We start from the raw sequence: 12178 nt of genomic DNA, 5'->3' as shown, positions 1-12178 counted from the left end.
GACCTGCTCTCTCGGCGCGTGCTGAGACTCGAAAAAAAAACTTAGTGACATCACAGGAAATCTGCAAGGTGATTGGTTGGGTGAGTAGCAGCTGTTAGTGCGTTTAAGTAGCTTAAAAAATAAGGGGAAAGTTTTTTTTTGTTAGTAAAAACCTCTAGTGATAAGGTGAGTACTACTAGTGTTTTTTTTAAATTCAGTGTAACTTATTAAGGACTGTGGATTGTAGTGGGTAGAACAAGGCCCCTAGTGTAATTAGTATTTTTTAGTTAAGTGAGTAACTAATCTAAGGTTAAGTCATGACAGGAGAGATCGCACCCGTGATATGCTCCTCCTGCGCTATGTGGGAAATCAGGGACGCTTCCAGTGTCCCTGACGACTGTGTGCAGGAAGTGTATCCATCTGCAGCTACTGGCTACCTGCATTACGGAGCTGGAGCTGCGGGTGGATTCACTGTGGAGCATCCGCGATGCTGAGAACATCGTGGCTAGTACATTTAGCGAGGTGGTCACGCCGCAGGTAATGGCTGCACAGGCAGAAAAGCGATGGGTGACCCCCAGGCGCAGTAGTAGGCGCAGGCAGGTGGTGCAGGAGTCCCCTGTGGCCGTCCCCCTCTCAAACAGATATACTGCTTTGGATACTGTTGGGGGGGATGACCTCCCAGGGGAAAGCAGCAACAGCCAAGTTCGTGGCACCATGGAGGGCTCTGCTACACAGCAGGGGTGGAAGAGCAAGAGTGATAGGGGATTCTATTGTAAGGGGTGCAGATAGGTGTTTCTGTGGCCGCAAATGAGACTGCAGGATGGTATGTTGCCTCCCTGGTGCTAGGGTCAAGGATGTTACGGAGCGGCTGCAGGACATTCTGAAGGGGGAGGGGGAGCAATCAGAGGTCATGATACACATTGGTACCAATGACATATATAGAAAGAGGGATGAGGTCCTGCAACAAGAATTTAGGGAGCTAGGTAGCAGATTAAAACAGCGGGACCTCAAGGGTTGTAATTTCTGGATTACTCCTGGTGTCACGTGCTAGCGAGTATAGGAATAGGAGGATAGAGCAGCTGAATGAGTGGCTGAGGAGATAGTGCAGGGGGGAGGGCTTTTGGTTCCTGGATCACTGGGTCTGTTTCTGGCAAAAGCGGGACTTGTACAAGTTGGACGGGTTGCACCTGAACCGGAACGGAACCAACATCCTTGCGGGGAGGTTTGCTAGTGCTGTTGGTGTGTGGGGGGGGGTGGGGTTTAAACTAATTTGACAGGGGGATGGGATACAGAGTGGAGGTACAGTAGGGGGTGAGGCACAGCCAAATATAGAAGAGAAACTGAGTCAGTCTGGAAGGCAGAGCAAATATAAACCTGTTTACGCACAAGTGAAAAATGCAAGGCTGGATTACATATACTTTAATGCAAGGAGTTTTACTAATAAGGCAGATGAATTGAGGGCATTGATTAGCACATGGGATTATGATATTATTGCTATCACAGAGACATGGCTTAGGGAGGGGCAGAACTGGCAGCTCAATATTCCAGGGTATCGAATCATCAGGTGTGACAGGGGTGGGGATAAAAGAGGAGGTGGTATTGCACTGTTGATCGAGGAGTCAATTACTGCAGTAAGGAGGGATGATAAATAATAGGACCTAATATCAACTGGGATAGTCTTCATGCAAAAGGCGTAAAGAGGGCGGAATTCTTAAAATGCATACAGGAGAGCTTTTTGAGTCAGTATGTAGAAAGTCCTACAAGAGAAGGGGTAGTACTGGACCTAATCCTAGGGAATGAAGCTGGACAAGTGGTAGAAATGTCAGTGGGGGAGCATTTTGGAGATAGTGACCATAACTCTGTCAGATTTAAGGTAGTTATGGAAAAGGACAAAGACGGGCCAGAAATAAAGGTACTGAATTGGGGGAAGGCCGATTTCAATTTGATAAAACGGGATCTGGCCAAAGTGGACTGGGAGCAGCTCCTTGTAGGAAAGTCTACATCAGGCTAGTGGGAGTCATTCAAAGAGGAAATAGTGAGGGTTCAGAGCCAACATGTACCCGTTAAGGTGAAGAGTAGGACCATCAAGTCCAGGGAATCTTGGATGTCAAGGGATATAGAGTATTGGATCAGGAAAAAAAAGGAGGCTTACGGCAGATTTGGAGCACTGAAAACAGCGGCGGCATTGGAGGAGTATAGAAAGTGTAGGGGGGGTACTTAAAAAAAAAAAAAAAGTAATTAGGAGAGCGAAGAGGGGACATGAAAAAATATCGGCTGTCAATATAAAGGAAAATCCTAAGGCGTTTTACAAGTATATTAAGGGCAAGAGGATAACCAGGGAAAGAGTAGTGCCCATTAGGGTCCAAAGTGGCAATCTGTGTGTGGAGCCGAAGGACGTAGGTGAGGTTTTAAATGATTACTTTTCATCTGTTTTCACTGTGGAGAACGCCGATGTAGAGATCAGGGAGGGGGATTGCGATATACTTGAGCATATTAACGTTGAAAGGGAGGAAATATTAGATGTTTTAGCGGGTTTAAAAGTGGATAAATCCCCAGGCCCAGATGAGATGTCTCCAGGCTGTTGTGTGAGGCAAGGGAGGTGCCAGCAAGGGCTCTGACATAAAATTTCAGATCCTCTCTGGCCACGGGAGAGGTGCCAGAGGACTGGAGGACAATGAATGTGGTACCATTATTCAAGAAGGGTAGCAAGGATAGACCAGGTAATTACAGGCTCGTGAGTCTAACGCCAGTGGTAGCACAATTATTGGCAAAGATTCTGAGGGACAGGATTAATCTCCACTTGGAGAGGCGGGGAATAATCAGGGATAGTCAGCATGGCTTTGTCAGGGGAGATTGTGTCGAACTAACTTGATTGAATTTTTCGAGGAGGTGACTAGATGTGCAGATAAGGGTGAAGCAGTTGATGTAGTCTACATGAACTTCAGTAAAGCTTTTGATGAGGTCCCGCATGGGAGATTGGTTAAGAAGGTAAGAGCCCATGGGATACAGGGCAATTTGGCAAATTGGATCCAAAATTGGCTTAGTGGCAGGAAACAGAGGGTAATGGTCGAGGGTTGTTTTTGCGAGTAGAAGCTTGTGGCCAGTGGTGTACCACAGGGATCGGTGCTGGGACCCTTGCTGTTTGTAGTGTACATTAATGATTTAGACGTGAATATAGGAGTTTTGATCAGTAAGTTCACAGATGGCATGAAGATTGGTGGTGTTGTAAATAGTGAGGAGGAAAGCCTTAGATTACAGGACAATATAGATGGGCTGCTAAGATGGATGGAGCTGTGGCAAATGGAATTTAATCTTGGTCAGAAGTGGGGATGTTCGCTGATGATTGCAAAGTGTTCAGCACCATTCGTGACTCCTCAGATACTGAAGCAGTCCATGTAGAAATGCAGCAAGACCTGGACAATATCCAGGCTTAGGCTGATGGTGGCAAGTAACATTAGTGCCACACAATGACCATCCCCAACAAGAGAGAATCTAACCATCTCCCCTTGACATTCAACGGCATTACCATCGCTGAATCCCCCACTATCAACATCCTAGGGGCTACCATTGACCAGAAACTGAACTGGAGTAGCCATATAGATACCGTGGCCACAAGAGCAGGTTAGAGGCTAGGAATCCTGAGGCAAGTAACTCACCTCCTGACTCCCCAAAGCCTGTCCACCATCTACAAGGCACAAGTCAGGAGTGTGATGGAATACTCTCCACTTGCCTGGATTGGTGCAGCTCCAACAACACTCAAGAAGCTCGATACCATCCAGGACAAAGCAGCCCGCTTGATTGGCACCCCATCTACAAACATTCACTCCCTCCATCGCCGACGCACAGTGGCAGCAGTGTGTACCATCTACAAGATGCACTGCAGCAATGCACCAAGGCTCCTTAGACAGCACCTTCCAAACCTGCGACCTCTACCAACTAGAAGGACAAGGGCAGCAAATACATGGGAACACCACCACCTGCAAGTTCCCCTCCAAGTCACACACCATCCTGACTTGGAACTATATCGCGGTTCCTTCACTGTCGCTGGGTCAAAATCCTGGAACTCCCTTCCTAAGAGCACTGTGGGTATACCTACCCCAAATGGACTGCAGCGGTTCAAGAAGGCAGCTCACCACCACCTTCTTAAGGGCAATTAGGGATGGGCAATAAATGCTGGCCTGGCCAGTGACACCCACATCCCATGAATGAATAAAAAAAAAAGTGTGAGGTGATGCATTTTGGTAGGACTAACAAGGCAAGGGAATGTACAGTGAATGGTAGGGCCCTAGGGAGAACAGAAGGTCATGGGGACTTTGGTGTACTTGTCCATAGATCACTGAAGGCAGCAGCACAGGTAGATAAGGTAGTTAGGAAGGCATATAGGATACTTGCCTTTATTAGCCGAGGCATAGAATATAAGAGCAGGGAGGTTATGATGGAGCTGTATAAAATGCTAGTTAGGCCACAGCTGGAGTACTGTGTACAGTTCTGGGCACCACACTATAGGAAGGATGTGATTGCACTGGAGAGGGTGCAGAGGAGATTCACCAGGATGTTGCCTGGGCTGGAGCATTTCAGCTATGAAGAGAGACTGAAAAGGCTAGGGTTGTTTTCCTTAGAGCAGTGAAGGATGAGGGGGGACATGATTGAGGTATACAAAATTACGAGGGGCATAGATAGGGTAGATAGGAAGAGACTTTTTCCCTTAGTGGAGGGGTCAATAACCAGGGGGCATAGATTTAAGGTAAGGGGAAGGAGGTTTAGAGGGGATTTGAGGAAAACATTTTTCACCCAGAGAGGGTGGTTGGAATCTGGAATACACTGCCTGAAGTGGTGGTGGAGGCAGGAATCCTGACAACATTTAAGAAGTATTTAGATGAGCACTTGAAATGCCATAGCATATAAGGCTATGGGCCAAGTGCTGGAAAATGGGACTAGAATAGTTAGGTGCTTGATGGCCTGCACAGACACAGTGGGCCGAAGGGTCTGTTTCTGTGCTGTATAATTCTGACTCTAAAAATCTTTCCATGAGTGCTTACAGAGACAGAGTTAGAGAGGTGAAAGCCATAAAACTGCAGGTGATCTCATTTAGTTGGGTAGTTGGAACCATAAAGTTTGGAAGAAATTGCTTTGTCATTGTTAGCAATATCAGTTATTCATATGGTATCAGGAATCAAAGAGAAGATTTGGAGTTGGAAATAATTAGTTTAAATTGCTATCTGGGACATTCCACATGTACCACATTTCTATGGAGATAGATGATGCAGAGGGTGTCTGTTGAGCTTTTGATCTATGTACTGGCTGACAGAAGCAGTTAGTGCTTCGGAAAGCAGTTAGCTTTCAGACAAGCAGTTGCCTTTTGGAAGTCAATTGGATTCGAGAACAAAGAGGCCATTGGGAGCCAGGGGTGTTCCTATTTTCAGGCAGGCAGGCCGGCCCATGTTCAAGCTGGGAAGTCCAGGTTCGGGAGGTGATCTCATACCTCTGAAGACAGTTGAGAAATTAAGGAAATCGAAGTGAATTTCTAAGAGCAGTGGTGCACTTTGGGTTGGTCCCAGGAGAAGTGAACAAACCACCAAGATCCTGTAAAGTATAAGGAATTCCTGGAGTGGAAGTACAAGTCGAACGGAAGTGTTCCTGTAAGATTTTAAGGTTAAAATATAAATGTATCAGGTTGTAGTTTGTTAATGTTTTGCTTTGTTTAATTCTTGTACAATAAAGTTTTTTGTTTAAAATGTGAAGTATTGTGGTGTAATTCTTTCAGTAATGTCTCCTTTAAGGTTTGCAGTCCCTAACGGGATTGTAACAAAAGATATGCTGACTTTGGAGGTCGGGTAACAAAGGTTGACCAGATTGATTTCTGGGATGAGATGATTGTCCTATGAGGAGAAATAGAGTAGAATGGGCCTATGCTGTCTGAAGTTTAGAAGAATAATGGGTGATCTAATTGAAACATATAAGGTTCTGAGAAGCCTTGGCTTAACAGAGTAGATAGAAAAGCTGTTTCCTCTGACTGGAGAGTCTAAAACTAGGGTTCATAATTTCAGGATAAGGTGTTCATTTAGGACTGAGATGAAAAATTTCTTCACTCAGATGGTTGTGACTATTTGGAATTTGCTAGCCCCAGAGGACTGTGGATGTTTAGTGAGTATATTTCAGACTGAGACTGATAGACTTTTGGAATTTAAGGGAATCAAGGGATTTGGGAATCGGGGAGGAAAGTGGAGTTGAGGTCGAAGATCAACCTTGATTGGATTGAATAGCGGAGCAGGTTCAAGGGGTTATATGGCCTGCTCCTTCTATTTCTTGTGATAACTTGGAAAGATATAAACAGAAGAAAACACAATAGTGGTTGGTTTAAGCAACATGCAGGTTGTGTACTCCTAGAGTCCTCAAACTCTTAGCTGGGAATTCTATCTCTGTGGTGGACAGAAACCCGAGATAAAGAGTAGAGGTTGGCTCTCAGATGATGTCACAGACTTTGTATAAGGTAATAAGAAATAGGAGCAGGAATAGGCCATTCGGCCCCTGGAGCCTGCTCTGCCGTCAATAAGATCATGGCTGATTATGATTGTGGCCTTAACTCCACTTTCCTGCCTGCCTTCATAACCCTTGATTCCCTTGCGGATCAAAAATCTGTTTTGCTCAGCCTTGAATATGTTTAATGATCCAGCCTCCCCTACCCTCTGAAGAAAAGATTCCAAAGATTAACGACCCTCTGAGAGAAGAAATTCCTCCTCATCTCTCTCTTATAAGGGAGACCCCTTATTTTGGAACTGTGCCCCCTAGTTCTAGATTCCCCCATGAGGGGAAACATCCTCTCAGCATCTACCCTGTCAAGCCCCCTCAGATTGTTGTGTGTTTTAATAAGATCATCTCTATTTTCTAAACTCCAATGAGTATAGGCCCAACCTGCTCAACCTTTCCTCATAAGACAACCTCTTCATCCCAGGAATCAGCCTAGTAAGCCTTCTCTGTACTGCTTCCAATGTAAGTACATCCCTCCTTACGTAAGGAGACCAAAACTGTACGCTGTACTCTAGGTGCACTCTCACCTGCCCAGTTGTAGCAAGACTTCGCTACTTTTATATTCCATCCCTCTTGCAATAAATGCCAACATTCCATTTGCCTCCCTAATTACTTGCTGCACCTGCATGCTAACTTTTTGTGATTCATATGCAAGAACACCCAGGTCCCTCTGTACCACAGCATTCTGCAGTCTCTTTCTCTATTTAATTAGTATTCTGCGTTCCTATTCTTCCAGCCAAAGTGGACAACCTCACATTTTCCCACATTTTAATCCCGTCCGCCAAATGTTTGCCTACTGACTTAACCCTGTCCGCCTTTAATCCCATTACTTTTCCCAGTACTTTTTCTCGAGTGATAATTGCTTTAAATTCCTCCCTCCCTTTTTCCCTTTTGATTTTATACTACTCTTGGGATGCTTTTTGTGTCTTATATTGTGAAGATGGATATAAAATATTTGTTGAAAGTCATTTTCTTGCTTCTTATTATTAATTCCCCAGTCTCATCCTCTTAGGGATCAACAGTGGTGAGTAGTGATATAGGTACAATAGATCGTGATGTGGAATCAGTTTGTGTGGAAATAAGGAATAGCACGGGGAAGAAGTCATGGGTGGGAGTCGTCTATAGGCCCCCAAAGAGTTGCCTCACTGTAGGACAAAGTATAAATCGAGAAATAATGGAGGCATGTAAGAAGGGCGCTACAATTGTCATGGGTGATTTTAATCTGCATATTGACTGGACAAATCAGATTGGCAGAGGTAACGTGGAAAACGAAATTGTAGAATGCATCAGGGATTGTTACTTAGAGCAATATGTTGCAGAACCTACCCAGGAACAGGTTATCTTATATCTAGTAATGTGTAATGAGATAGGATTAATAAGAGATATTTTAGTTAAGGATCCTCTAGCGGGTAGCGATCACAACATGGTAGAATTTCAGTTTGAGGGCGAGCAACTCTGGTCTCAAACCAGTGTCCTCAAGGGCAATTACGGAGGTATGAAGAAAGAGTTGTCTGAAGTGGGCTGGGAAAATAGACTAAGGGAAAGGTCAGTGGATGAGCAGTGGCAGGCATTTAAGCAGATATTTCATAACGCTCAGCAAAAATTTATCCCGGTCAAAAAGAAGGACTCAATGAGAAGGCTGAACCACCCGTGGTTAACAAAGGCGGTCAAGGAGAGTATCCAATCAAAACTAAGGCATACAAAGCGGTGAAAATTAATGGTAGGCCAGAGGATTGGGAATGTTTTAGGAACCAGCAGCGGATGACTAAAAAGCTAATAAAGAGGGAAAAAATTGATTATGAAAGTAAATTGGCAAGAAATATTAAAACAAACAGCAAGAGCTTCAATGGGTATGTAAAAAGAAAGAGCGTGGGACCCTTGGAGGATGCGACTGGAGAATTGATAACTGGGAACAGGGAAATGGCAGATAATTCAAACCAATATTTTGCATCGGTCTTCACAGTGCTGGACACTGTAAACATCCCACAGATATCAGATAAGCGAGGAGCTAATGGGAGGAAAGATCTTGTAACAGTCTCTATCATGAGGGACAAAGTATTTGACAAACTAATGGGACTAAAGGCAGATAAGTCGCCAGGACCTGATGGCCTGCATCCAAGGGCTTTAAAGGAAGTAGCTGCAGAGATAGTGGAGACATTGGTCAAAATATTCCAGAACTCACTGGATTCTGGGAGAGTCTCAGCAGATTGGACATTCGATAAGGTGCCGCATAAAAGATTATTGAACAAGATAGGAGCTCACGGTATTAGGGATAATGTATGAGCATGGATTGAGGATTGGTTAACTCACAGAAGACAGAGTTTTGGGATTAATGGGTCTTTTTCAAGTTAGAAAGACGTAACTAGTGGAGTGCCACAAGGATCAGTCCTCGGGCCTCAATTATTTACTATCTATATCAATGACTTGGAGGAGGGGGCAGAGTGTAATATATCCAGATTTGCTGATAATACAAAAATAGGTGGGAGGGCATGTTGTGATGAGGACATAAGGAATCTGCAAGGGGATAGAGATAGGTTGAGTGAGTGGGCAAAAACTTGGCAGATGGAGTTTAATGTAGGAAAATGTGAGGTCATGCACTTTGGTAGGAAGAATCGGAAGGCAAACTATTATTTAAATGGGAGACTCCAAAAAAGTGCAGCACAGAGGGATCTGGGTGTTCCTGATCATGAAACACAAAGTTAGAATGCAGGTGCAGCAAGTAATTAAGAAGGCAAATGGAATTTTGGCCTTTATTGCTAGGGTGTTGGAGTTTAAAAATCGGGAAGTCTTGTTACAACTGTACAGGGTGTTGGTGAGGCTGCATCTGGAGTACTGTGTACAGTTTTGGTCCCTGTATTTAAAGAAAGGATATACTGGCATTGGAGGTAGGTCAAAAGAGATTCACTTGGCTGATTCCTGGGAATCAAGAATGGCTAAACAGGTTAGGCCTTTGTTAGAGTTTAGAAGCATGAGGAATGATCTTATTGAAACGTACAAGATTCTGAGGGGGCTTGACAGGGTAGATGTTGAGAAGATGTGGGGGAATCTCAAACTAGGGGACACAGTTACAGAAAAAGGGGGCACTCATTTAAAACTGAGATGTGAAAGAATTTCTTCTCTGAGGGTAGTGAATATCTGGAATTCTGCAGCCCAGAGAGTTGTGGAGGCTAGATCACTGAAAGTATTTAAAGAGGAGGTAGATTTTTGAAACATGGGGGAGTTGAGGGCTGTGAGGAGCTGGCACGAATGAGGAGTTGAGGTCTGGGGCAGATGACCATGATTTTATTGAATGGTGGGGCAGGCTTGAGGGGCCGAATGGCCTAGTCATGCTCCTATTTCTTACGTTCTTATGTAACACTTACTCTAGCTACTCTCTTCCTTTTTATATATTTGTAGAAACTTGTACTGTCTGTTTTTATATTTCTTGCTTGTTTACTCTCATACTCTAATTTCTCCCTTTTTTTAAGTCATCCTCTGCTAATTTCTAAAATTTCCCCAATCTTCTGACCTACCACTAATCTTTGCAGCATTGTATGCCTTTTCTTTCAATTTGATACCATCCTTAACTTCATTAGTTGTCCACAGATGGTGGATCTTTCTCATAGTCTTTCTTTCTCAATAGAATATATCTTTGTTGAGAGTTATGAAATATCTCCCTAAGTGTCTGCCATTGCTTCTCTACCATTTTACCTTTAAATTATTTTCCCAGTTCACTTTAGCCAATCTGTCACATACCCTTGCAGTTGCCTTTATTTAAGTTTATGATACATTCAGACCCAAATTTTACACCCTAAGACTGAATGTGAAATTAATCACGTTATGATCATTCTTGCTTAGAGGATCCTTGATGATGAGGTCATGAATTAATCCTGTCTCATTACACATTGCCAGGTCTAAAAATAGCTTGGTCCCACGTTGGTTCCAGAAATGATTGTTCTAGGAAACTGTCCGTAATACACACTATGAACTCATCCTCCAGGCTACCTTTGCAATTTGATTATTCCAAGCTATTTGAAGAATAAAATCACTCACGATTATTGCAGTACCTTTCCTACAAGCCCCCATTATTTCTTGATTTATACTCTTCTACAGTGTGGCTACTGTTCTGGGGCCTATAAACTACTCCCACCAGTGAATTTTTTCCTTTGCTATTTTTCATCTCCAGCCAAACCAATTCTACGTCTTGATCTTCCAAGCCAAGATCATTTCTTACTTCTGCACTGATCTCATCCTTTTTTAACAGAGCTACCCACCCCCTCCTTTTCCTTTTTCCCTATCCTTCTTAAATGTCGCCCAAATTTACCCATTGTTTATGCACAGAAAATATTTACAAACAAGCAAAAAAGATCCCAGGACAGAGGCTTTTATGATTAACTGCTTATTTCCATAAATTGTTTGTTTTTTTTTTAAAGAGTTTTGCTGTTTGAGTTACTTGTGCACTGTCAGCTATATTTATGAAAAAGAATTTCAGTTTCATCATCCTTCAGAGTTTGCCTTTTAAAAATTCATATTACTGTTTGGAACAGAGAATTACATGCATTCATATAGTGTCTGTAGTGTGGTAAAACACCTCCAGGCGCTTTGCAAGGATAGTGTACCACCTACTTAAAATTCAAAATTGCTTAGTTCAAATTATCCAACTTTTTTAGCACTAAATTCCTACGGTGCTGTTTTGTTAATGCTGTTCGAATTATCCGCTAATTTAGATAAATGGTTTTAGTGCAAAAATGAATTATCAGGCGTGGACTATTTGGTATTTTATTACATTGTATGTGTCACTTGCATTAGATGCTTTGTGTGATTTCTAATGTTTCGGTAGACGAAAGTTTCAAAAGTAAATGCTTGCTATTGCACATTCTGCTGAAGGGGCTCTATGTCCATCATCCTAATGTTATTTCCTTTTCCAATGATATTGTAGCCTGTTGCTGTGAAATTAATATCCAATGGCGATGCAGTTCGTTAGTTATCTTATACTGCATGGACCTAAAAATAAGTACACATTCCTGAAGATAAGTCGTCTTAATTGAGAATAGTTAGGGCAGTATGATCGTGGTGCCAGCAAGTATGTTGTATCCCTGTCCTGTGTGTTGTAAAATTAAACATTTTTTTTTGAAAATGTTAGCATCTAGTAATGAAAAGTTAAGTTGTACGCTGTAATGTACTGTACAATATTCTACTTGCAAGAATGTATTTGGTCATGTTGCACAATTGTTAATTGTATATTTTGTTTTTAGCCAACCACAGGAGGCCTGTACAGACCTGATGACTACATAATTATCACTACAGTGCATAATGAAAGGTACAAATGTATGTTGCCATCAATTGGAAATGGAGACCAGGTAAGCCTAGAATTTCTAGCACAGTTTTGCTACAAGTGCTCCCTGTATTAGCTTTGTAATGTAATCTATTATGTATTACTTAACATTGAATGTTCAATAAATATATTCAACATTTTAGACTACAAGCAATGACTTCAAATAGATTTAAGTCTATGTCTGTATGTGCAGAGCCCTGATGTGATGATCCTTGCTTAAAAGCACTCACTTTTGTGTGATGAAGGACCTTTTTGTAAAATGCGATGCAGCTGCTCTTTTAGCTCAATTTACATAAGGTGGAGGTAAATCATAAGTAGTAAAAACTATATTTTTTTCATTGGCTAAAATCAAACATG

At 42.7% G+C, this 12178-nt stretch overlaps 1 protein-coding gene across 2 annotated transcripts in view; it reads left to right on the top strand.

Moving 5' to 3' along the window:
• The window catches only part of erlec1 (endoplasmic reticulum lectin 1), a 48419-nt gene that overhangs the window by 6521 nt on the left and 29720 nt on the right, over window positions 1-12178 (top strand). For both annotated transcript variants that reach the window (XM_068044938.1, XM_068044937.1), the window contains exon 2: window positions 11742-11846. In XM_068044938.1, coding sequence (XP_067901039.1) covers window positions 11742-11846 — 105 coding nt within the window. The remainder of the gene's footprint in view (window positions 1-11741; window positions 11847-12178) is intronic.

This window comes from Heterodontus francisci, chromosome 13, assembly GCF_036365525.1.
Source record: "Heterodontus francisci isolate sHetFra1 chromosome 13, sHetFra1.hap1, whole genome shotgun sequence".
Taxonomy (NCBI): Eukaryota; Metazoa; Chordata; class Chondrichthyes; order Heterodontiformes; family Heterodontidae; genus Heterodontus; species Heterodontus francisci.
The sequence above is the reverse complement of the archived record's forward strand: the minus strand, read 5'-3'. Positions and strand labels throughout refer to the sequence as shown.